Source organism: Crocodylus siamensis, chromosome 5 (assembly GCF_052110815.1).
Source record: "Crocodylus siamensis isolate JL-2025a chromosome 5, ASM5211081v1, whole genome shotgun sequence".
In the NCBI taxonomy this organism is placed as follows: Eukaryota; Metazoa; Chordata; order Crocodylia; family Crocodylidae; genus Crocodylus; species Crocodylus siamensis.
Genome location: NC_143399.1, coordinates 38,820,114 through 38,843,742, shown reverse-complemented (window position 1 = coordinate 38,843,742; position 23,629 = coordinate 38,820,114). Strand labels below are relative to the sequence as shown.

At 54.3% G+C, this 23,629-nt stretch overlaps 1 protein-coding gene across 2 annotated transcripts; it reads left to right on the top strand.

Annotated features, from left to right (window-relative positions):
* Window positions 1–999: 999 nt before the first annotated feature.
* On the top strand, window positions 1,000–23,368 carry SLC17A7 (solute carrier family 17 member 7). 2 transcript variants are annotated; one of them, XM_090047772.1, is made up of 12 exons: window positions 1,000–1,178; window positions 14,998–15,250; window positions 15,527–15,645; window positions 16,871–16,985; window positions 17,461–17,548; window positions 18,088–18,174; window positions 18,339–18,481; window positions 19,054–19,203; window positions 19,708–19,777; window positions 19,973–20,083; window positions 20,207–20,334; window positions 20,535–23,368. In XM_090047772.1, exons 1-12 carry the CDS (start codon window positions 1,117–1,119, stop codon window positions 20,895–20,897), a joined length of 1,689 nt encoding a protein of 562 aa, XP_089903898.1. In that variant the 5' UTR covers window positions 1,000–1,116; the 3' UTR covers window positions 20,898–23,368. The 2 variants fall into 2 exon arrangements, with proteins under 2 accessions (XP_089903898.1, XP_089903897.1); XM_090047771.1 differs by having other exon boundaries at window positions 19,645–19,777.
* The last annotated feature ends 261 nt before the right edge of the window (window positions 23,369–23,629 follow it).

The following is a 23,629-nucleotide window of genomic DNA, read 5'->3' as shown; positions in this document are numbered from 1 at the left end:
AGAAGCCAGGACTGCTGGGTTCCACCCGAGCTCTGGCACAGGCGAGGGGTCTGCGTGGGGGCGGGGAGCCGGGATGTTTAGGTTCTCTCACAGCTCTGGGTATGCAGCGCTGGAATCTCCGTCCTGTCCTCGGCAAGTGGAGCTGGCGTTTCCCTTCAGTGCAGAGCTGGAGCTGGGACCCGCGCCAGGCACCTAGTGGGCAGCAGTGCCCGGCTTCCAGGGCACCTGACTCCCTGTGGATCCCCTCACTTCTGACCCGCAAATCCTGCCCCCTGATCCATCTTGGCCCCTGCTGGACCAGGACCCTGGGGCTGAGGACTGACAAACTCACCTCCCTTGTGGCTCTCAACAACTTGCAACAAGCCGGACCCGGCGGAGCCGGCTGCTGTGGCTGTCTGGGAGGCCGGGGGCGCCAGTGAGGCATTGGCATCTGCACTTCTAGGAGCTTGGCTCGGCCATGGGCAGGGCACAGCCCGGGGCAGTGGCTGCGGGTTGGGAGTGACAAGCACTCACGGCGGGGTGGGGCAGAGGGCTGTGGGTTGGGAGTGAGGGGTGTCACGGGCAGGTGGGAAGGGCGGGAGTGAGAGGCACTAGTAGGGCGTAGGGGGCTGCGGGTCGGTGAGGGGTATTACTAGGAGCCCCCAGGTCTGTGGGGCAGGAACGCTGGACACTAATAGGGCAGGGGGCTGCAGGTCGGGAGTGAGGGGCACCAGCAGGCCCCCTGGGCACGAGCTACGAGCCCGGACGCCTGGGTTCTCCGCAATCGCCCCCCTCTCCCTCCCCCCATGCCCTCTCCATGTCCCTCTCCTCTCCTCTCGCGGGCCGGTGGCCGCGGGATCTGTCCGCGGTGCTGAAGCCAGGCGGTGTCCGCGGTGCTGATCGCTGCTGCCCCTCCCCGTGGCTTCGGGGCTGGGGGGGAGGCTCCCAGCGCCGTCCCACGCAGGGCAGCACTGAGCTGAGGCGGGGCTGGGCTTGGGGGGGAGCCTAGGATCTGCAAGGGTGGGGGGGTGGTTGCACAGCCCAGCCCGGCTCGGTTCGGCTGAGCTTGGCTCGGTGGGGCAGGGCGGCGGGGACGCCGGGCGGTATCGGGCATGGTGCTGTGAGCTGTGCGGAGCCATGCAGTTCAACAAGGAGGAGTTTAAGAAGTTAGCCGGTGGCGCCCTGGGCCAGCTGCACCGGTAAGAGACGGCGCAGGGGGGAGACTGTGGCATGGCCCCCAACACAGCACCTCCCTACTTGACATCGGGTACCTCCCAGTCAGGATCGGCCCCCCCCCCTCCCCCCCGCCCAGTGTGGAGCTAGGATTGGGAACCCCTAGGTGGGATCAGGTCTCCCCCAGTCAGGATCGCCCCCCCCAATATGAAATTGGGGACCACCCATCAGAATTGGGTCCCCCCTTAGTTTTGAGATGGTTTCCCCCCTCAGTCAGGATTGGTTCCCTCCCAGCCTGGAGCCAGGATCAGGCTCCTTGTGTGGGGTCAGTTCCCCCAGATCAGGGTCATGTCCCCTGCAGGTATGCAGCCAAGGCCCCGCCTTGGTCAGGATCAGCCCCCCCCCCCCGCCATCAGCCCTCCCCCACTGCCACAGTGTGAGGCCTGGATCAGGGGCCTCTGTGCGGGATCGTGCCCCCCTCCGCCCCCCCCCAAGTCAGGATCAGGTCCCCCTTAGTGTGGACCCAGGATCAGGGCCCTGTGTGGAGGTCTGGGACTGGGATCCCTTCAGGTGTGAGACCAAGATTGCCATCCCCCCACCCCACCTGCCTCCCTCCTCCCTCCCCACCTATGGCTGGGCCAGGTTTTCCATGAAGAGCTGAGGGAGCATTGGGGCTTGACGGATGTGTGGGGCTGGGTCCCCCCCATGTGTTCAGGGCCAGGATCAGGCCCCCTGTGTGGGTCTGGGTTCGGGGCCCTTCTGTAGGAAGGGTCTGTCCACATGTGAAGCCAGGATTGGGCCCCTGTGCCAGGCTGGGATTAGGTCCACAGCTGACCTGGGCACCCAAGGGGGGGGGGGGGCTTTCCCATTTGCTAGGGCCAGCCCAGGCTCCAGTGTAGGGCAGGGAGGGGGTTCCTCAGGCCAGGATCAGGCCCTGTCTGGAGTCAGGTGTGGGCCTGGGTCTCAGGCATGATATAGCACCCTCCCTCCACAACCCCCCTGCCCCCAGGCTGGGTCATCTCTCCCCCCTCCCCCCCGATTAACTATGTGTTGCTTCAGGTTATGCCTGGATGGGGGGGGTTGTTGTGTATTCCTGAACTGCATGTACATACATACATCATGTACACGCACTGCACTTATTCCTTCCCCACACATTCCCTAGCCCCAGATCTCTTCTCCTCTTCCTCTTGTGCAGCACACACACATGCTGCTCTCACATGCATTCACTTTTCCCTATATGCACACATTCATTCATCCCTCCCATTCTCACCTTACACACTCTCACACACTCATTCATCCCTCCCATATACTCACCCTATACACACACAGACACACACTCATACATCCCATCCACCACACACTCAGACGCACATTCATCCCTTCCACACTCACCTTCCACACATACACTCACATGCACTTATTCATCTCTCCTACATGCACCCACATGCACACTCACACAATTGTTCATCTCTCCCACACACTTTCCTCCAACTCAGCCACCAGCTCACACCCCTCCCCAGTCACCCCCATGCGCACACACATCCACATGCTCACCTACCACAGACACACTCCTAAAGCCCCTCATTAACTCCCTCACACATGCACACACACACTTCTCCCTACATACTAATTCCACTCACCTCCCATGTCACACACACACACATGCAAATCCATACTGAAACATGCACTCAACCTCAACTTTTCACACATGCATGCACATGCACACATACATGTACTCACCCTCAACTTATTCCACATGTGCACACACATACAAGCACATGCACAACCCCAGAGATGCACTTAATCCACACACATGCATGCACACACACATGCGTACACATGCACATCCCTATTGAAATGCTCACTCTCAACTCATTTTTCACACATGCACACGCACACTCTCATCTCATTCCACAAAAATGCCTGCACACCTGTACACACATGTGAACACTCTCACCCTCAACTCATTCCATACATACACACGCACACATATGATCACATCCACACTGACACACTCACCCATGACTCAATCCACACATACACTCACACACACACAGATGCATTTGCACACACACTGCACCCCCACACTCACCCACACATTCACAAACTCCCCTCTTTGCTTCTGCTCACTCATAACCCCTCCATGTTCTTATCTGAAAGTGGGGACCTGAGTGGGTGGTGTGAGCAGTTGTGCACAGACAGGGCCAGGGTTGGAGAAGGGAAGGGAATGGGGTATGGGCTGTATCTTGTGAAGATTTTTGTCACCTCAAGTAGATTGGGTCCATTCAGGTGGGGGGGGGGGTGGGACTGGGGTATTTTTCCATGAGGAGATCGTAAAGCAGCAAGGAGACAGTTGGGAGGGAATGGGGAGAGGGGAGGGCGGGGAGGAGGAGGACAGGGGCGCTGAAAGGTCCTCAAGTACTGCCAGAACTGAGGGACTTGGATACAGCTAGAGTGTGTGTGCATGATTGTCACGCCTATCTGATGACTGTGTATGCAAGTGTGACACCTCTGGTGCATGTGTGTGCAACTGTGACATGCCTGGTGAGTGGGTAGTGAGAATGAGTGGGTTTGTATGTGTGTGCAATTGTGACCTACATCCTAACAATAGTGTGTGGTCACCAGATGTGCATCTGAAGGTGTGTGTGATAGAGACACCTGGTCTGCTGAGCATGTGGTTATAGGGAAGGCGGTGTGCATGCAGATGCAGGATTATATGTCCAAGGTATGTGTGTGAGAGAGATTGTGGTTTATGTACCTGCAGTGTGTGCCCGTGTGCACAAGATGTTGTTTGAGTGATTGTTATTGTAGTTTGTATCAACAAGGGTTGTAGTGTGTGTTCTAGGGGTATGTGTGGGATAGGTGTGTGAGAGTTGCATCTACTAAGAATCCATATCATTGTGTGTGTGTGTGTGCATATGTGTGTTGCTATGACACCATTGTTTATTGTATGTGGTTGTTATGTATGACTATGATCTAAGCAGAGTCTGTGTCTGTGTGCATGCATGCATGTGTGTGTGTGTATTCAGAGTGTGTAAGAGATTGTGGAGTGGACAGATTTAGGATGTGTGTATTTATGCAGCTGAGTATGCATCTAGCAGATATATAGCTGTGATGTATGTTTAGGTAGGGTGTACGGTGGTGCAACCTGCAGGGTGTGTGTGTGTGTGATGCCCATATTGTGTGTGCATGTACATAAGTCACTATGACACATCTGAGAAGAGTGTGTGTGTAACCAGAGCATGTTAATGGGTGTGGAGTGAGTGTTTGAGGAAGCGAGTAAATTTATGCAGCAGTGTGTGCCTCGGAGTGTGTTACTGGGAAAGACATGTAGCTAGAATGTGTGGCTGTGTGGGGCAGGTGGGCCTGGTGTGTGTGTCTGATCCATGCAGAGTGTGTCTGTGATCTGTGCACATAGTGTGTGTGTGTGTGTGTGTGATCCACACATTTTGTTTGTGTGTGTGTGTGTGTGTGTGTGCATGCATATCTTGGAGTGGGGGAAGTGGCTTTGTGAAGGAGGTGATTTAGCAGATATCTCTGGACTGGATCCCAGCTGGCATGACTCTTCCACAGCTATGCTGGCATTAGAGGGGCCAGATCCCTTGTGGATGCACATCCAGCCCCTGGGGTTGCGACTTCTCTTTGGCTCCTCTGACGGGATGCTCCATGGCTTTAAATGGCAGCGTCAGCCTCCTCCCAGTGCCCCATGGTGGGCACTGCCCCTCACAGCCTCACACTCAGGCCACCCACTCCAACATGGCCAGCTGGGTGGGGTGGACTGGCAGGGCTTGAGTCTGCCTGCTTGTTTAATGCACCGAGGGAAGGCAGTTAAACACCCAGCCCAGGTGCTAGTCCCAGCCCCCTGAGACCAGCCCATCAGAGAATGGCTCATGAAATATGCACCAAGGCTATAAATGGAGCTGGTACACTTTATATAGAGCTGTCAAAGCCACAGGAGAGCTTGTGGTGGTCTGTGGGGTGTGCAGTGCTGTGATGAAGTAGACGGTCAGGGTGTGCTTGTGTATGCACCAGCCTGCCATCAGCCCCGCAGGGACCGGCAATCTCCCTCCATTCCCAGACATCCCCTCTGCCTGCCTGTCCATCAATCTGTCTCCCACGTTCTTAGCTATCCATCCCCTCAGTGCTCTATCCCCATATACCCCTCTGTCTGCTGTAGATACCCATGCCGAGTCACTCCCTCCCTCCATCCATCCATTCACCACTTCCTTCCTTCTATCTATCCATCCTCATACACTCCCTTGTTCCCTCCTTTCCTTGACATACACTCCATCCATTCACCACCCACTTCTTCCTTCCTTCCTCTTTTTTTTACCCTGATACACACTCCCTTGCTTCCTCTTTCCCTTGATATATAACCCATCTGTCTATCTGTTTGAGTGGTCCATCTATCACCCACCTCCCCTCTATGTTTGTATGTATGTATCTATCTTTCTGTCTAAGCTCATGCATTCCCTTACTCCCTCCTTCCCTTGACATATACCCCATCCATCCATCCATTTACCACCTCCCTTCTATGTTTATATGTTTCAGAGATTTCATAGACATCAGGGCTGGAAGGGACCTCGGGAGATCATCGAGTCCAGCCCCCTGCCCAAAGGGCAGGAAGTTAGCTGGGGTCATAGGATCCCAGCAAGATAAGCATCCAAATTTACTCTTGAAGGTGTTCAATGTAGGTGCTTGAACCACCTCCGCTGGCAGACTGTTCCAGACCTTGGGGGCTCAGACAGTAAAGAAATTCTTCCTTATGTCCAGCCTGAAACGGTCTTGCAGGAGTTTATGACCATTCAACCTCGTCATCCCTTGGGGCGCTCTGGTGAACAAACGTTCCCCCAGATCCTGGTGGTCGCCCCTGATAAACTTACAGGTGGCCATCAGATCACCCCTGAGCCTATGCTTTTCCAGGCTAAAGAGTCCCATGGCTCTCAGCCTATCGTCATAAAATCTGTTTTCCTGACCTCTGATCATGCGCGTGGCTCTCCTCTGGACTCTCTCAAGCTATGTTGTCTGTCTATCAGTCCGTTTATCTACCTTTCTGTCTAAGCTCACACTTTCCCTTGTGCCCTCCTTCCCTTGACATGTATCCCTTTCATCCGTCACCCACCTACCCTCTTTGTATGTATGTGTCTGTGTGTCTACTACCTACCTATCTATCTAAGTCCATACACCCCCTTCCTCCATCCCCAAAGACTGCCTCCATCCATCTCTGCATCCATCCACCCATCATCCCCCACACTTCTTTTTCCCACGCCATCAATGGTGCCTTTGCAAGCAGGCTTCTTGGAGCCAACCCCGCTTCCTACCCTGAAGAGCCCTGTCCCCAGCCCCAAGGTTGCTCCCTATATTTTCCCTTCACAGACAAAGACAGCTGGCTCGCTCCTTGCTAATCCCCCTTCTGCCAGCCAGCCAGAGCCAAATTGCTTCGTGCATTTTGCAAATGCCCTTGTGTTTATGTAATGTGCATGTGGGCATGTGCACGTGTGTGTCTGTGTATCTGTGTGTGCCTATGGTGGGGGTGGGGGTGTGTGCAGGTAGGAAGAGATTCCAACACTTTCCCTCCATCTACTGATGTGGAAATCAGAAACCAGACAGGAAAGTGAACCTAGGTTTTCCCTTTGCAGCCTGACCTTGCCAGGATAGATGCACTGGGTGTGGGTGGGATTTGTCCTGGAATCAGTACAGCTGAGGGTGAAATACAGACCAGGCTTTCACTGAGGTGTAGGTTCCTAAGTCCCTTGGCTGCCGAGTGTGACTTGGGAGAAGTCAGCCCCAGTGCTCCCAAGAAGCATTGATGTCATGATGGGAGAGGGGAAGGCATTGAGATCACACGATTCTGGGGTCTTGGGTAGGGGGGTGGGGTTTACCCCAGTAAGGAGATGAAATGTTTGGTGGGGCATCCCAGCGTGTGCCCAGGCCCTGTCCTCATCACTGTTCTGGGTGGTGTTGTCTTGCTTCTCCTGTCTGCACTTGTGTGTGAGACACCAGCATCACAGAGGAACCCAGGAGTCCTTGATCCCAACTCCTTCCCCTCCCAACACATGCAAGACTCCACTGCCCTCTCAGAACCAGGGATAGAACCCAGGAGTCCTGACTCCCCATCTGTCCTGCACTGACCCACCAAACACTACACCCTTCTCAAAGAGGGGGTAGAAGCCAGGAGTCCAGATCCTCAGCTCAAACCCACTAAATCCCAGCCCTGCCCACCCCAACTCTAACCTACCAGACACCACTCCCCTCACAATGTGGGGATAAAACCCAGGTGTCCCAACTCCCAGCCCCCTGTTCTACCCCACGAGCCCCCACTGCCCTCCCAATGCTGGGACAAAACCCAGGTGTCTGGGTTCCCACACAACCTTTTCTGTCTCTGCAAGGACATTTGTCAGTGCTGGGATGGGTTCGGCTGCCTTTTTTTACAGGGCCATCCCAGGCCGAGTTGAATAATTGATGTCCTTTCTGAAGCATCAGCACATCCTTACTCATCTATATTTCATGGTGGTAAACTTGGCAAGCTGGAAGTTTTTTTTCCTTTCTCTCCATGCCCTGTGTTTGATGTGCTCAGCTCTGGGAATCCCTGCGATGCCTCAGGCCAGGAGTGGAGTCATAACCTGAATTCCAGGGTGGTTTTTCCTCATCTTCAGAAGCATGAATGATGGAGAGCGATGACTTAGATCCTCTGTGTACAATTTCCCCTTTCTCTAAGAGGCTTTCCTGGGTGGGGAGTAATTTGACTGAGACCCCCAGCCTCATGCTGGGAGAGGCCATAAAGAAAGGGGGGGAATTTTTCCCTTCTTCCTCATTGGGTTAAAAAAGTTCATCACAACCTTCTGCTTATTTGCTTTCACTGATTGTTTCTAACAAATTCTCCACCTCCCAAAGATCAAGTGGGTGTGTGTTGGGGGTGTGGTACTGTGATACTGGAAAGCTCATCCAAGTCTCTTACAACCAAAGATACCACTTCTCTTGCACCACTTCTGGTCCATCATGGCTACAGCATTATTCCAATGCCCCCTCCCTGATGTATTTCACTCCCTCTAAATTTCTCTGATTTCTATTTACCTCCTTTGATGTTTGGCTTTTGCTTTTATTCCTAGTGATTTTTTTGCTTAACTTACTGAAGCTGTATTTCACGTTGTGCCATTCCATTGCTTACAGACACGTGAGGGCAGGCTGGGACACCAGGGTTCAGCTGGCTGATCCAACCCCTCTGCTTAGATGCACTTTTTTCCATTGGAGATGGATTTATTATGAACCCTGGTGATATTTTAGGGTATTTTAGTTAACCACATTGGTTGGCTTTAGTTTTTCTTTTGTGCTATTGATTGTGATGCATTTGAACTATGCTTCTGTTTTCAGTTTCAATGAATAATTATACTATTATTATTATTGATAATTATGATTATAACAATGATAACAGCAGTTCTTACAACATCAAAACAACAACAATAATAATAACAATAATAACATTAATTATGATAACAATGATCATGATAGCAGTGGTTAATTATAATAATAACAATAGCAGCAATAATAACAATAACAGCAGCCATCATCATAATAATAACAGCAACAATAATATAAAGAACAACATAATAAGACCAGTAACTACAATGATAATGATAATATCAACAGCAACAACATTAGAAGAAGAATAACTATCCCTACTCTAACACATTTCCCTACCAGATCTGGGGATAGAACCCAGGCATCCTAGCTCACATCACCTTTGCCACCACCTAGAATTATTATATATTCATCATCATCAGTATTAATAGTATTATTACTAATGATGATGATAATGACAAGAATGAAGATAACAGATTATTTAATTATTCAAAACCTTGCTAGGATTCCTCAAGGTGATTTCCTTTACTTTCTAATTCTACCCAGTTTTATCAGGACTGTTTTCTTTTGGATGTTTGGTCCTGAAGTTTTGGTGGTTTCTATCCCACTGGATTCCAATTAGCCCTTGGTTTTGCCCCTTTGGCTGAATAAAAACCATTCAAGGAAATCTTTCACCTGATTGTGGTCTGTGTAGGATGGCTAGAGTCTCTTTTGAAAATCTGGGAAGGTTTTGTTTTGCTTTAATTCTGTTTTATTTTTATTCCTTGGATGTTATATCAATTCTTGTTTTCTGGGGGCTCTTATTCATAATTTACACATAATGTATATCTATATTTTATTTGTAAGCTATTGTCTGAAGGACCTAGTCTCTATTTATAGCCTCAACTCCATATGCTATAACAACTTTAGAAGGTGAAATCTAGACCTTGGGCTATTATATATGCTATAGACTATCTGTTACAGGCTATATTTTCTATCCCATGTTCTCTATTTTAACCTTCTAACTTTCATGTTCTGTAACCTGCATTTTATATTCTATATTTTCTATTTTATAGTCTATATTAAGGACAGCAAAAATGTTATAATCATAGTCCTGCAGCTTCTGCTCTATCATCTTCTGCAGTCTATATTTCTTATTTTATACTGTAGGGTCCATGCTTTTTTTGACCTCCAAGCCCCCATCCACAGATTTCTAAAATTTAAAGGCATACCAAATTAGCTTGGAGAGGGGATGACGGGGGGTGGGGAGGGAAGGAGAGATGAGTACTTATCTCCTCACACAGTTGTCTATTGTGACAGAGCTCCCCATTTGAAAATCCCCAGTGTATGCTGTAGACCTGATATCCCACAGTCCATATGATGTAGTCAGATCTTGTAACCACTAGAGAGATCTAAATGATGTGGTCTATATGATCTGCCCAGCCTCTATAGATGTCTATAAGGGGCAATCAGTCTATAGAGGTCTCTGTGGAGGTCTGCAAGTCTCTGTAGAAGTCTATAAGCTGCAGTCTGTATGGTCCCTATCTATCTATAGATCCCTATGTTGTGGGGTCTATAGAGATCTGTATGGCAGTGGCAGCATCTGTAAAGGTCTATACAGTGCAGTCACTATAGAGGTCTATATGGCACTGTCAGGTTCTACAGAGGTGTTTATGGTCTAGTCAGTGTCTATAGACTTCTACACAGTGTGGCCCCTATGGAGTTCTGTATGCCACAGTCAGTCTGTAGATGCCTGTATGCTCTCATCAGCCTTTGTACGGGTCCATATTGTCTGGTACATATTATGCCTTCTCTCTCTGTAGGGTTCTCTACAGCAGTGGTTCTCAACCTTTTTTTGTACCAGGACCCATTTGTAAACATTGATGGCCAATCCCAACTGAGTGCCTCTCACTCCCAACCTGCTGCCCCGCATCCCCAGGCCCCAGCCCCACAGTGCATCCTGGGGGGGGTGCAAATTGGGGTCACAGCCCTGTGCTTTGGGGGGGGCCTTGCGGACAGTGCCATACAAGCCCTGCTGCAGCTGCCATGCACCATTGCTGCTGAATGCCACCGACTCTGCTGCTACCACCACCACTGCAACTGCCGCTGAGTGTTGCCAGCTCCAGCTGCTTGCCACCCCCCACCCCTTCCCTGGGCCACGCACAGGCTGATATGCCCTGGGCCCTGCACACCCCTAGTATGTATGGGCAGGGGAGGGTGGGTGTGTGGGGTAGGGGGGGACCCCAAGCAGCCCTTTGCAGGCTGGAACTCTGCCAGCCTTCAAGGGAAAAGTCATGGTTTCCCATGTTTTTCTCCTTTAAAGGAAAATCTATTTTTAAAGTTTGTTGATCCATTTTTAGAGTTTGTTGGTGACCCTTTCATATATTAGAATCATAGAGTAGAAGGACTAGAACAGACCTATAAGATCATTGAGTCTGGTCCCCTGCCATGGGCAAGAGGTGATTGGGCTCAAACAAGCTCAATGAGGTACCCGTCCAGCCTCTGCTTGAACACCTCTAGGGATGGCAACTGCACCAACTCTGCTAGGAATGTGTTCCAGATTCTAGATACCCTTACAGAAAAAAAGTTTTTCCTTATGTCCAGCCTAAATTTTTCCCCAACTAGCTTGTGTCCATTGGACCTCATCCTCCCAAGGGGTGCCTTTCTGAAGTGTTTCTCTCCTAGATCTTGGTGTTTGCCCCGATATACTTTTAGGATGCTATCAGGTCACCTCTCAGTTTTCTCTTACGCAGGCTGAACAAATCCAGTTCCTGGAGTCTCTCTTCACAGGGCCTATCCCCCAGGCCCTTGACCATGCAGGTGGCCCTTCTCTGTACCCTTTCAAGCGTATCCATGTCCTTTTTGAAGTATGGTGCTCAGAACTGGACACAATACTCCAGCTGTGGTCTTACCAATGCTGAGTAGAGGGCACCTTTCTAGATCCATTGGCAACACATTGGCTAATGTACGTCAGAGTTCTGTCTGCCCTGATGGTGAGGTCATCGCACTGTTGGCTCATATTCATCCTCTGGTCACTTGTCACCCCCCAGGTCCCTTTCAAATGTGGTGTCAGCCAGTGGACCACCACCCATCACATAGTTGCGGTGAAGGCTCTTCCTACCCAGATGAAGGACCTGGCACTTATCCCTATTGAACCTCATCTGATTGCATTCAGCCCATAGGAGCAGCCTGTCAAGGTCATCCTGAATCCTTGCCCTGTCCTCAGATGTGCCTGCATTTCTCCATAGCTTGCTGTCATCCGCAAAGTTAAACATTGCGCTTTCCACTCCCTCATCCAGGTCATTGATAAAGATGTTAGAAGACAGGCCCAAGCACTGATCCCTGGGGGACACCACTGGAGATGGGCCCCCCAGGATATTTTTGCAACTCACTTTTGGGTCGCGGCCTGCAGGTTGAGAAACTCTGCTCTATAGGGATGCCCTTCCTTCCTGACCTGGGAGGGGAGTTCTGGAGGGGAGAGAAGAAGGGGAACAGATTTTGGAGAGGGAGTCCAGACCCCACTTGGCTTGAGGGGATGTGAGCCACACTGGCATCCCCAGTGTGAATCCCCTGACCTCTGGCTATGGGCAGGGGTGAGTGGGGACCTTATCTTCAGCCACTAAAATTCTTGGGCAGGAGTGGTGTAGGGTGAGAGAGACCAGCTGGGGGGAGGGGGAGCCAGGCCTGGTCTGGGGAGGGGACATGGGATCAAATCCCGCTGCTCCTACCATCAAACCAATTGCATACACACAGGCAGGACAGTCCAATCACACGCTCCAGGTACCTGCATCACACTCGCACACTTGCCAACACACAATCTGACACACGCACACAATCCCACACCTTCCCCAGGCACACAGACATCAGTGACACACACATGTAACCCCCCCAGAGAACAGATAGACCCCCACCCCTCCCCCACATGCACACATTCACAAATGCACAGCCGGACAATCACAATCACACTCGCAACCCTCCCCGCACCCCTGCAGGAACAGAGCTGGTCTGACTCCTTCCTTGTAAGGAGTGACTGTGTGTGTTGGTGAGCTTCAGCCAGCAGGGACAGCTTGTGCGCAGGAGGAACTGTGCGTGTCTGTGCGTGTGTGGTTCCCAGCTCCACTGTGCTGGGCCTTAGTTACCAGCTGATGATGATGCAGCCTGGCCTGGGGCCCAGCCCCGATTCCCTTCCTGCTGCTCCGTATGGTCCTGCTAAGCTACAGTGCCAAACAGGACTGATAGCAAGCCAGCCTCCCCAACCTCCACACGTGCACACACACCCACACGTGCACACACACCTACGTGCACACACATGTAGACACAGATACAATCACATGTAATTGCATCCACCCAGTCGCATACACACAATCACGTGTAGACCCACAAAATCATACATGTTCACCCATAGACATGCACACATAATCATACGTAAGCAATCACATGTGGCTACATGCACAATTAGGTGCACACAGAATCACCCATAGACACACACACACAGAATCACCCACACAAAATTGTGTGCACACAATCACCTGTAAACATGCACCCATAAACACCCACAAAATCATGCCCCTTCCTCCAGACACACACACGTGCACACAGGGCAGAGGGTAGAATTGCTTCTAACAGAGAGCGGGGGGCTCTGTGGCACTGGATGGATGGGTAGATGGACAGCCAGATGGGCAGCAGCATGTGGGGATGGACTGGTGGCAGTGTTTAGGGATGATGGGGAGCTGGGTAGATGGCTGGTAACACATGGGGTTGGATGGAGGTATGAAGGGCCTGCTGGGCTTGGGGATGGACAGACAGATAGGTGGATGGATGGACAGACAGGGGGATGGAAGCTGAACTGCCAACTATTTGGGCATTACTTAGAGGCATTGAGACAGGAGTGGGAATGGTGATCTGCCCTGCCCTCTGTCCCCACAAAGGGGACATACAGATGGGGGTGGGGAGCTCACCCAGCCCCTCACCCCTGCTCTGGGGGCATCCGGGAGGGTCAGGAGGCTTTCAGGCTGGGACTGGCTTTGGACTTTGCTCCAGCCTTCTCCACCCAGAAGCACCAGCCTCCCACCACCCTGGCACATCCCACCCCACCCCAGAGCCAACCGCATCCAAGCCCAGGGAAGCCAGGGGGAGAAGCAGGCCAGCGCCAAAGTCAGCTAAGATTAATGTGTCGACCAAGGTCAATGGAGCCCCTGGCAGATGAGCTGCGGGGGCAGCTTAGCCAGGGATATTTAAAACCAGCGTAATCTGCTAGCGCAGCCGCCTCATGCTGGGATCCGCTCAGCTCAGCAAGTGCTAAGCAAGGTCAATGCTGGCATGGGAGCAGGGCAGGGTGGGACAGGGGTACCATTTTGTTGGGGGGAGGTGGGGGTGAAAGTTTGATGGAGTGGGTGGCCTGCTGTTGAAAACACTGGAGGGACTAGGGAGCACTAGGGGTGCTGTGCTGTGGGGATCGGAGCGCACTTTGTTATGCGCAACAGGGCAGGGACTGGGTCGGATTGTTGGGGGAGATTCCCTGGCTTTCAGCATTGATGCCAGTGTCCCTGCTAGATTTGGCGGGTGTCATTGGGTTTCTGACCCCATGAAGGGAAAAAACAGGGCCCAGTTAAAGGAAGCAGGTAGGGGTGGAAGAGGGGAATCCAGGAGAACAGGAGACACCAGCCCCTGATGTGGGGAGTCTCGGGGGGGATGGGGGGGATGAACAGAACCCTTGATGCTGAGACAGGGGTATCTGGTTGAACAGGAACAAGTACCAGAGCCACTAGCTTTGACCCAAGCTGCTGGGCTCGGCTGCGAGTCATTGGTTCCAGTCTGTGGGGCACTGGGCCATGCTGGGATCAAGGGTTCTGTCCCAACTGAAGCAAGTAGCTCCATGCCCTGTGGTTCAGGCCTGGGCCTGTTCCTGGCCTGGAGGCCTGCCAGTGTGGGTCTCGGGGGATGTAGGATGAGGTAGTGCCACAGTCAGCTCCAGTGGAGCTGGGGGAGGGGGATAGTGAGGGGTGGGGGAGTTTTGGGGGGGTGCAACCCTGCTGCCTTCAAAGGCACTGCTGGAGGCATGGAAAGGGTAAACAATGAAAATCTTCCTTCCGTGAAAATGTCCCCAGCTTGATCTCTCATTTTCTCTGCCTGTGCATCTGTCTTCCCATGCACCCACTGCCCATCCACCTATCCATTGCTTTCCTGTATCCCTCCATCCATCCACCCATCCCCTATATCGCACTACCTATCCATCCGTCCATCTATGTTGTCCCATCCATCCATCCACCCATCTCATATGTTCCTCTGTCTATCCATCCATGCACCCCACTCTGTCTGTTTGTCCATCTATCCATCCATCTTACAAACCCCTCTCTGTCCCTCTATCTCTGCCCACCCACCTCTCCAATCCATCCTTCCTCCATCTGTCTGTCTCTTCATCCCTATGTACCTCATCTGCCTGCCTGTGACCCCCATACACCCTGATTGTCCGTCTGTCTGTCTGCCAACCCATGCATCACCCTGCAGCCTCCTGGAGCGCCGGCAGCCGGGTGGGGAGACGATCGAACTGACAGCAGAGGGCCGGGCAGTGGAGGTAGCCGAGAAGCACCGCCCAGTTGTGGACTGCACGTGCTGTGGCCTCCCACGCCGCTACATCATCGCCATCCTCTGCGGCCTTGGCTTTTGCATCAGCTTTGGAATCCGCTGCAACCTGGGTGTGGCCATTGTCAGTATGGTCAACAACAGCACCGTCCACCGTGGTGGCAAGCTGGTGGTCCAGGTGCGCCTGGCATTGCCTTGGGGGGCATTGAACCTGGGGCACTGGCTGGGATGGGTGGAGGTGCAGCAGGGGGGCTGGGCCTAATCCAGCCTCAGAGCAGGGTGTTGACAGGCAGATGGTAGGGATGGATCCAGGGGTTGCTAGCAGGGCCAGGGGATGGGTGCCAGTTCTCATCCAGTTCTCTGGCAGGTGCCATTTCTCATCCAGCCTCAGGGCAGGGGGGTGGGTTTGGGGCTGAGGCCAGGGGCCTTTCCTTTTATTCCTTCTCTTCCCCAGAAAGCCCAGTTCACTTGGGACCCCGAAACCGTGGGGATGATTCATGGATCCTTCTTTTGGGGCTACATCGTCACCCAGATCCCTGGCGGGTTTATCGCCCAGAAATTCGCTGCCAACAGGTTGGGCTGAGACTCTCTGCTGAGTCCAAGGGAAGGGGGGGGGGGGGCGGGGGGGGGGGGGGGGGCCACGTGGTATAAAATCGTCTTGTCCTTAAATTCCTTCTCTCTCCATTGGGATGTGAACCCTGGTGCCCTGGCCTGGTTCCAAATGGGTTAATCCCCACCTGCCTCCATACATCACAGGACAATGCCGCACTTCCTGTCCCACTGCTCCCCTGTGTTGCTTTGCTGCTGTTCCAAAGAGCCTCCCTGACATGCCCCTCCCCAGAGGCAGCTGCATCTTGGCACTGAACCCTGTGCCATCCACACAACACCATCCCAGTCAGGACGGGCAGTGGTGATGGGGCAGGGGTGTCTGTGGCAGTGAGATACAGGTGTCAAACTGGGGGGCATCATGAGGTTGCAATAATGCATTTGTGCTTGCACAAGTGAGCATGTGGTGCACAAGGGCTGCCTACGCACAACAGGATTGGCACCATAATACTGGGCCCAGGGGGTGTTATAAAGCCACAATAGTGCACGTGTAATTGCTTGTGTGTGCAAAGCATGAGGACCAGCTGCCAACTATAGTTCTGGCCCACATAATGCTAGGTTCAGATGGTGTCAGAAGGCCACAAGTGTGCACTTGTGATCACAGGAGTGAGTGTGATACGAGGGCTACCTACTGTCATAGCATTGCCCCATAATACTGGTGCCGGGAGGGGTGTAAAAAGGCCATAATCGTGTATTTGTGATTGCATGAGTGAGCATGTGACACCCAAGGGTCACCACAGGTCTTGCCCCATAATGCTGTGTCCAGGGCATGTCATAATGCTACATGAGTGCATCTGTTTTTGCACAATGTCTGTCCACCCACAACAGCGTTGGCCCCATAGGTCTAGGCACCGGACAGGGGATGTCATAAGGCCTCAAAAGTGCATTTGTGATTGCTCAAGCGAACTTGCAATGCGCTAGGGCTGCCCACCTGTGCCAGCGCTGGGCCCGTAATGCTGGGCCTGGGGAGGCGTTGTAAATGCACAAGAGTGCACTTGTGATCGCATGAGTGATGGCCAAGTCAGGGTACAAGCGCTGCCCCTGGTGGGGGGGGTCCTCTTGCATTGCATGCTCAATCTTGTGATGACAAAATGCACAATTGTGGCCTTGTGACCCCCGTGGCCAGCACTGCACGGGTCAAGGGCAGGGGTGTGGAGCCCCACAACAATCGGACCGTCGCCTCCCCTCCCAGGGTCTTCGGCTTTGCCATCGTGGCCACCTCGACCCTGAACATGCTGATCCCCTCGGCTGCCCGCGTGCACTACGGCTGCGTCATCTTTGTGCGCATCCTGCAGGGGCTGGTGGAGGTGAGCCGGGTCGGGGCCTCCTGGCCTGGCCATGCCCCCAGCATGGGGGGGCACTGCAGGAGGATGGGGGCAGGGCTTGATGGTGGCCAGGCCCCTCCCCTGGTCTTGGGAGTGAGCAAGGTTGCCAGTGGAAGGGCCTGGCTAGGGGTCTAGTATATTGGCCACCGCCCTCCCCTCCTAGGGGATGGAAGGGGTGTTCCCCAAGAGCACAGCCACACCCCTATAGGGGACCAGAAGGAGCCTTGGTGCCATGGTCACGCCCTTCCCCTATTGGGAGTCCGGGGGTGGGGCTTCCCGGTAAGTCACGCCCTCTTTTAATAAAGGGGCAGAGCCAACACCCATGGCCACACCCCCATGCCCAATGAAGGGGTGTTCTGGGGGTCCCCAAAGGGGTGGGGTTTATTCCTGGCCATGCCCCTGGACACAGGTGGGACCCTGGGTAACTGTCTGTCCCTCTGTCTGGCTGGGGTCCCAGGGGGTGACGTACCCGGCCTGCCATGGCATCTGGAGTAAGTGGGCCCCCCCGCTGGAGCGCAGCCGCCTTGCCACCACTGCTTTCTGTGGTAAGTGCCCCTGCCCAGATGCCTGGGTTCTCTCTACTGAGTCTGGGGGCTGGAGCCTGGACACCTGGGCTCTCTCCCAGCGCTGGGAGAGGAGTGGGGCCTGGTGGGTTGGAGCAGGGGGGGGATCCTGGACACCTGGGGTCTTTCTCTGTGCTGGGAGAGGAGCAGGGAGGGGGTCTGGTGGGTGGGTAGAACATGGTGGGGGGTTGAAGCCAGGATGCCTGGGTTCTCTCCCAGCCCTGGGAAGGGAGATGGGGGTTAGAGCAGGGCGGGCTGGGTGCCTGGACGCCTGGGTTCTCTCTGTGTCCTGGGAGAGGAAAAAAGCAGGGTAGCTGGTGGTTAGAAGCTGGTGGGCACTGGGATTCGGGTCTTCTGGGTTCTCCTCCAGCTCTGGGAGGGGTGTGGGGTCTGGTGGGTTAGAGCAGGGGAGTGCCTGGGAGCCCCAGATGCCTGGGTTCTCTTCCAGCTCTGGGCAATGAGTGGGCTTCAGCATGTTTGTGCTCCTAGCTTCCAGCCTTGTTAACCTCCACCCCTCACAGGCTCCTATGCAGGCGCGGTGGTGGCCATGCCCCTGGCTGGGGTCTTGGTACAATACTCAGGGTGGAGCTCTGTCTTCTATGTGTATGGTAAGAGAATCACACCCCCACAGCCCTAGCCCCATTTCCTGTTCCCTGCATCAGCCCTGTCCAGCTTGGCCCCTCTCCCCCCGCCATGCCCAGAGAGGCCTCCTACCATGACGGCTGTTTCCCAGTGATGACACCCCCTCTCCTGCTCTGATCCATCCCCTTAGGGAGCTTTGGGATTTTATGGTACCTGTTCTGGTTGATGGTGTCATACGAGAGCCCAGCCCAGCACCCCACCATCACGGAGGAGGAGCAGCGCTACATCGAGGAGAGTATTGGAGAGAGCGCTGGCCTTGTCAACCCCCTCAAGGTGACTCCCTGCCCCCCACCCCTGCCTGCTGCTTGGGGGCACTGCTGGGGGAAGCTTGCTGCACTGTGTGTGAGGACTGTTCCTGGCTGGGGGGCACTGTTTGGGGGAAGCTCGCAGCCTGGGGCGAGTTGGTGGGTGGGGGCATTGTTAAAGAGAACCTCACAGCATTGGGACGACTTCAGCTGGGGGCAGCTCACAGCCCAGTGTCTCCAGCTGGGGGCACTTCTGGGGGAAGCTCACATCCCAGTGGTGTCTTCATAACCGGTGCGTGGTTTCTTTAATATACTTTAAGGTGCGTGATGGAAAGTTTTTGCTAGCTGATATATGTATATTATTTTATTAAAAAAAGGGTGTCTTTACCTGGGGGCACTGTCTGGGGGAAGCTTGCAGCACCGGGGGAGTCCAGGTGGGGGCACTGTTAGAGGGAAGCTTGCAGCACTGGGGGAGACTTTAGTTGGAGGCACTGCTGGGGGGAAGCTTGCAGCACTGAGGGTGCTGCCTGGAGGCATTGTTTGGAGGAGAAGCTCACAGCACCAGGGGCTCACTCCCCACCCCTCCACCCCTGCTGACAGAAATTCAGCACGCCCTGGCGCAAGTTCTTCACGTCCATGCCTGTCTATGCCATCATCGTGGCCAACTTCTGCCGCAGCTGGACCTTCTACCTGCTGCTTATCAGCCAGCCAGCCTACTTCGAGGAGGTCTTCGGCTTTGAGATCAGCAAGGTACCAGTCCAGACACCCCTGGGCTCAGCCCTCTGCTCCCTCCACCTGGGATTGGGAACCTGAGCTGGGGGAAGGGTACAGGAGTCAGAGCCCTGAAGTGTCAAATCTGCCAGGCTCTACTTCCCTCCCAAAACTGGGAGAGAACCCAGGTATCTGGGCTCCCAGCTCTGCAGCTCTAGCCTACCAGACCCTACTGCCCCTCCCCGAGCTGGGGGGAGAACCCAGGCATCCTTTCATTTGGTCAGATCTGGACTCCCAACCTCTTGACCCCACTCACCCCAGGATGTTGTGAGTTCAAATCCTACCTCTGCTTATGGAGGGTTTAGCAGGGTGAGAGGGGAGCTGAGACCCGGACACTGGGAAATGTGAAGGGACTGATGAGAGGCTAGGAGGAGAGCTCCCATAGCTTGCAGGGCTGCTACCTGTACCCTCTGCCCCTAGGTGGGCCTGCTCTCAGCCCTCCCCCACCTGGTCATGACCATTATCGTCCCCATCGGGGGGCAGATCGCTGACTTCCTACGCTCACGGAGGATCATGTCCACCACCAATGTCCGCAAGATGATGAACTGCGGGGGTGAGTGCATGTGTTGGGGGAGGGCAGGAGGCTACAGGTTGGTTGTGAGGGGCACCAGCAGGGCTGGGAGGGGCAGAGGGCTGCAGTTTGGGAGTGAGGAGCACTGGCAGGGCTGGGGCTGCGGGTTGGGAGTGAGGGGCACAGTCAGGCTGGGCAGTGGGATGGAGTTGAACACAATTCTTTCTCTGCCCCCAGGCTTTGGCATGGAGGCAACGCTGCTGCTTGTGGTGGGCTATTCTCACACCAAGGGTGTGGCCATCTCTTTCTTGGTCCTGGCCGTGGGGTTCAGCGGCTTTGCCATTTCAGGTCAGCTGAAGATCAGGGCAGGGGTGCTATGCTGAAGGGTGTGGGGCAAGGGGCACCATGGGGTAGGCATGGGATGAGCTGCGGGGGCTGTTCTCTGCATTCAGTTCCCCTCTGCCCCTGCAGGGTTCAACGTGAACCACCTAGACATTGCCCCCCGCTACGCCAGCATCCTCATGGGCATCTCTAATGGCGTTGGCACCCTCTCGGGCATGGTGTGCCCCATCATTGTTGGTGCCATGACCAAGCACAAGGTGCGTGTATGTGTGTGTGGTGGGAGAATTGGTACAGCTGGGAATGGGGATTCTAAGGGAGGGGGCTGTGTCTGGAGTGAGGAGAACCAGCAGGGCTGGGAGGGTGGGGCCTGCGGGTTGGGAGTGAGGGGCGCTGGCAGACCTGGAGGAGGGGGCACAGAGGAGTAAACCTTTTCTTCCTGCCCCATCCCCTGTTCCAGACGCGTGAGGAGTGGCAGTACGTGTTCCTCATTGCCTCACTGGTGCATTACGGGGGCGTCATCTTCTATGGCATCTTTGCCTCAGGGGAGAAGCAGCCATGGGCTGAGCCGGAGGAGATGAGTGATGAGAAGTGCGGTTTCATCCACCAGGACGAGCTGGCTGATGAGGAGGATGAGGCAGCGCGGGCGGCCGAGGGCCTGGGGGGCAGTGGTGGTAGTGCAGGTGGCTATGGGGCCACCCAGAGCACCAGCTTTGCCAACGGGGGCTGGACAGCTGACTGGGACCACAAGGAAGAGTTCGTGCAGGAGCCTGGCAAGGATGCCTACATGTATGGGTCTCTGGGGGACAGGGACCTGTCCTAAGGGGCCTGCTGACACCCTGCCTTGTGCCCCCCCACCACACACACACTGCTCTCTTGGTATGACCCAGCAGATTGAAGGGGGAGCCTGAGACTAGCTATACCCCAAGTCTTCAGCTCCCCCCATTACATGTTGGTATGATCCAGCAGGGTGAAGGGCAGGCCTGAGATTGGCCACACCCCTACTCTGTGGCTCCCCCACTCATTCCAGGTTGTTATGGTTCAATAGGTTAAGGTTGGGTCTGAGATTAGCCACACCTCCAATCTGCAGCTCCACCCATTACATGTTGGTATTATCCAGCAGGGTGAAGGGTAGGCCTGAGTTTAGCCACACCCCCACTCTGGGGTGCTGCTAGTCTGTGTTGGTACGATCCAGCAGGGTGAAGGGCTAGGGATTAGTCATAAAGAAGCTTTGCAGCTGTTCCCCAGTCCATTTTGGTACAGTCCAGCAGGGTGAGGGATGGGCCCAGGATTAGCTGCACCCCTATTCTTCATCTCCCCCAGGTTGGTACAGTCCATGAGGGTGGGGATGGACCATTACTGTGCTCTGTGGTTCTTCTCAGGTGCCTGTGCTTTGGAACAGCCCAGTACAAGGGAGGAGGGGTGAACGCAGGGGCCCACTGGGCAGCCCTGCCCTGGTCCCCCACCCTATTGCCTGTGCATTGATACTGTGTGGTAGGATGAGAGGGTGGGGCTTAGATTGGCCCAGCCTCCATGCCACAGGCCCCGCCCCAAGGGGCACCTGCATTGGTATGAGCCAGCACGGGGGCAGTATTGGGGCTTGTGTGTGGTCCCATACCCCTGTGTGCATTGATACAAGCACCTAGATAGACCACACCCCCACACCCCCTCCTGGGCACCTCCAGCAGGGGGTAGGAGGGTGTACCTGAATTTGGCCACACCTCTGCAGTTCAGACGGTAGCCAAATCCCCTTCTGAGCGCCTCTGCATTGGTACAGCCCATTGGGGAAAGGGGTAGATTTTTGCCATTTACCTTCTTATCAACTCCCCTTCCCCCCAAAATTTCTTCATAGGTACAACCCATTGGGGTTGGGGGTTCCATTTACACGTGCCTGGAACGAGGGGGAGATGTCTGACCTTTGACCTCCTAGTCTGGTGGGGCATGACTTAACCCCATGGCCTGGAGCATTTGCCCTTTGGCCTCTCAGGGTTATATTTGTCTGCAGGTATGAAGGCAGTGTGACCTTTGCCCTTGGGCTGGCTGGGGTTGACCTTTGACTTTAGGTCTGGCTTACTGACCTTTGGCCTTGAGCCTCCCCTCATACTTCTCTCCCCATTGTTGGGGGGCAGAACTAGCCCAAGGAACTTTGGAGCAGGGTAGCCCAGGCTAGGGGGCAGTGCCCTAGGCTGTGTGAGGGGGTGTCAATGCTTAGCCTCTGAGTGGCTGTTTCCAGGCCTCCCACCCTGCATAGGCTCATTCTCCCCACACCCTTTGAACACAAGTCACCTCCAAGCCAGCTAGCCCCCGTCCCACATGGCCAACCCCCTGCCCCCCCCCCCGGGGTCTCAGGTGGGCTATGGTGGCCCTCTCCCTGGGCCCTGGGTTCCTTGCACCTCTGGCCTGACCGTGTTTAGCTACTTTTTCCTCCCAAGTTGGCAGTGTCCAGGCCCCACATTCGACTGCCCCCCTGCAACTCTAGCTGGGCCTGTTGAACTGCTCTGACCTTTTAGGCTGGTGGGGTCAAGCTTGTCTTGCTCCACCACTCCAGTCCCTCCCTGACCAGCTGACGCTTTCAGTTTCCCCGTGTGCATCCTAGCAGCCGGGACACCCCCAATGACTGTTTCCAGTCCCCCAGAGCCCTGCTTTTGGACAGTTTTGAGGTCTTCCCGTGCCTCTCCTTGCAGCCATGAGATGCCATGGTCTCTGCCATATCTTGTTCCACATCTGGTTCTCAGCTGTTGCCACCGGACACGTGGCAGATGGTGGGGGACCCTGTATATGTGTGTGTGTGTGTGTGTGTGTATGTGTGTGTGTGTGTGTGTGTGTGTGTGTGTGTGTGCACGTATATGTGTGATGGGGGAGGGGGATGCTTCTGGCCTGGCCTGTGGTCTCCTCATACCTCCCCTACTCTGTCCTGGGATCGGCCTGTCGCGTTGCCCTGTGTGTGTGTCCCCTTCCCCCCAGCCCTGGTGCAGAATCTACCCCCCGGTGTAAATATATAAATATATATTATATATGATGCCGAGACCAGGCCCAGCCTGCAAGAGTCCTTTGTGTTGGGGGAGGGGAGCACGCCTACACTGTCTGTCCTCCCATCCACCTCCTGTAGCCACATTTACTTTCTCTACCCACCTCTCCGTCCCTCTGTCTACCCTCTCCATCTGTCTATCCATGCCAGTGATTCTCAGCTGGAGTTTTGCAGCATCCTGGGGTGCTTGGAGATCCTTTCAGGGGTGCCCTGCAATGTTGGGACATTTTGGTGTACCAGCATGCATGCATGATTCACATGATAAAGCCAGAGATTTCAAATAGAAATCTACCATGTTGTAAACATCCTGCCCTGCTGTGGGCTTTCTGAGCTTGTTGCCACAAAAGAATAGTGCTAATATGTGCCTGGGGTTGAAAGAGAGTGATAGCTAAGAGCTGGCATTTTCTGATTGGGGGGTGGGGGGAAGGGGGGGAATGAGAGACCATCAAGGGTGCCTCAAATCTATTCAAGGGTGCCTTGAGTCTAAAAAGGTTGGGAACCATTGCTCTGAACTCCCCTATCCATCC

What these genes read in the sequence shown, in the direction of transcription:
- SLC17A7 (XM_090047771.1), top strand. Translation starts at nt 1,117, where the DNA reads ATGCAGTTCAACAAGGAGGAGTTTAAGAAGTTAGCCGGTGGCGCCCTG. An exon ending in GCCCTGGGCCAGCTGCACCG is followed by an intron (nt 1,179 to 14,997) that starts GTAAGAGACGGC and finishes ATCACCCTGCAG; the next exon opens with CCTCCTGGAGCGCCGGCAGC. An exon ending in CAGAAATTCGCTGCCAACAG is followed by an intron (nt 15,646 to 16,870) that starts GTTGGGCTGAGA and finishes CTCCCCTCCCAG; the next exon opens with GGTCTTCGGCTTTGCCATCG.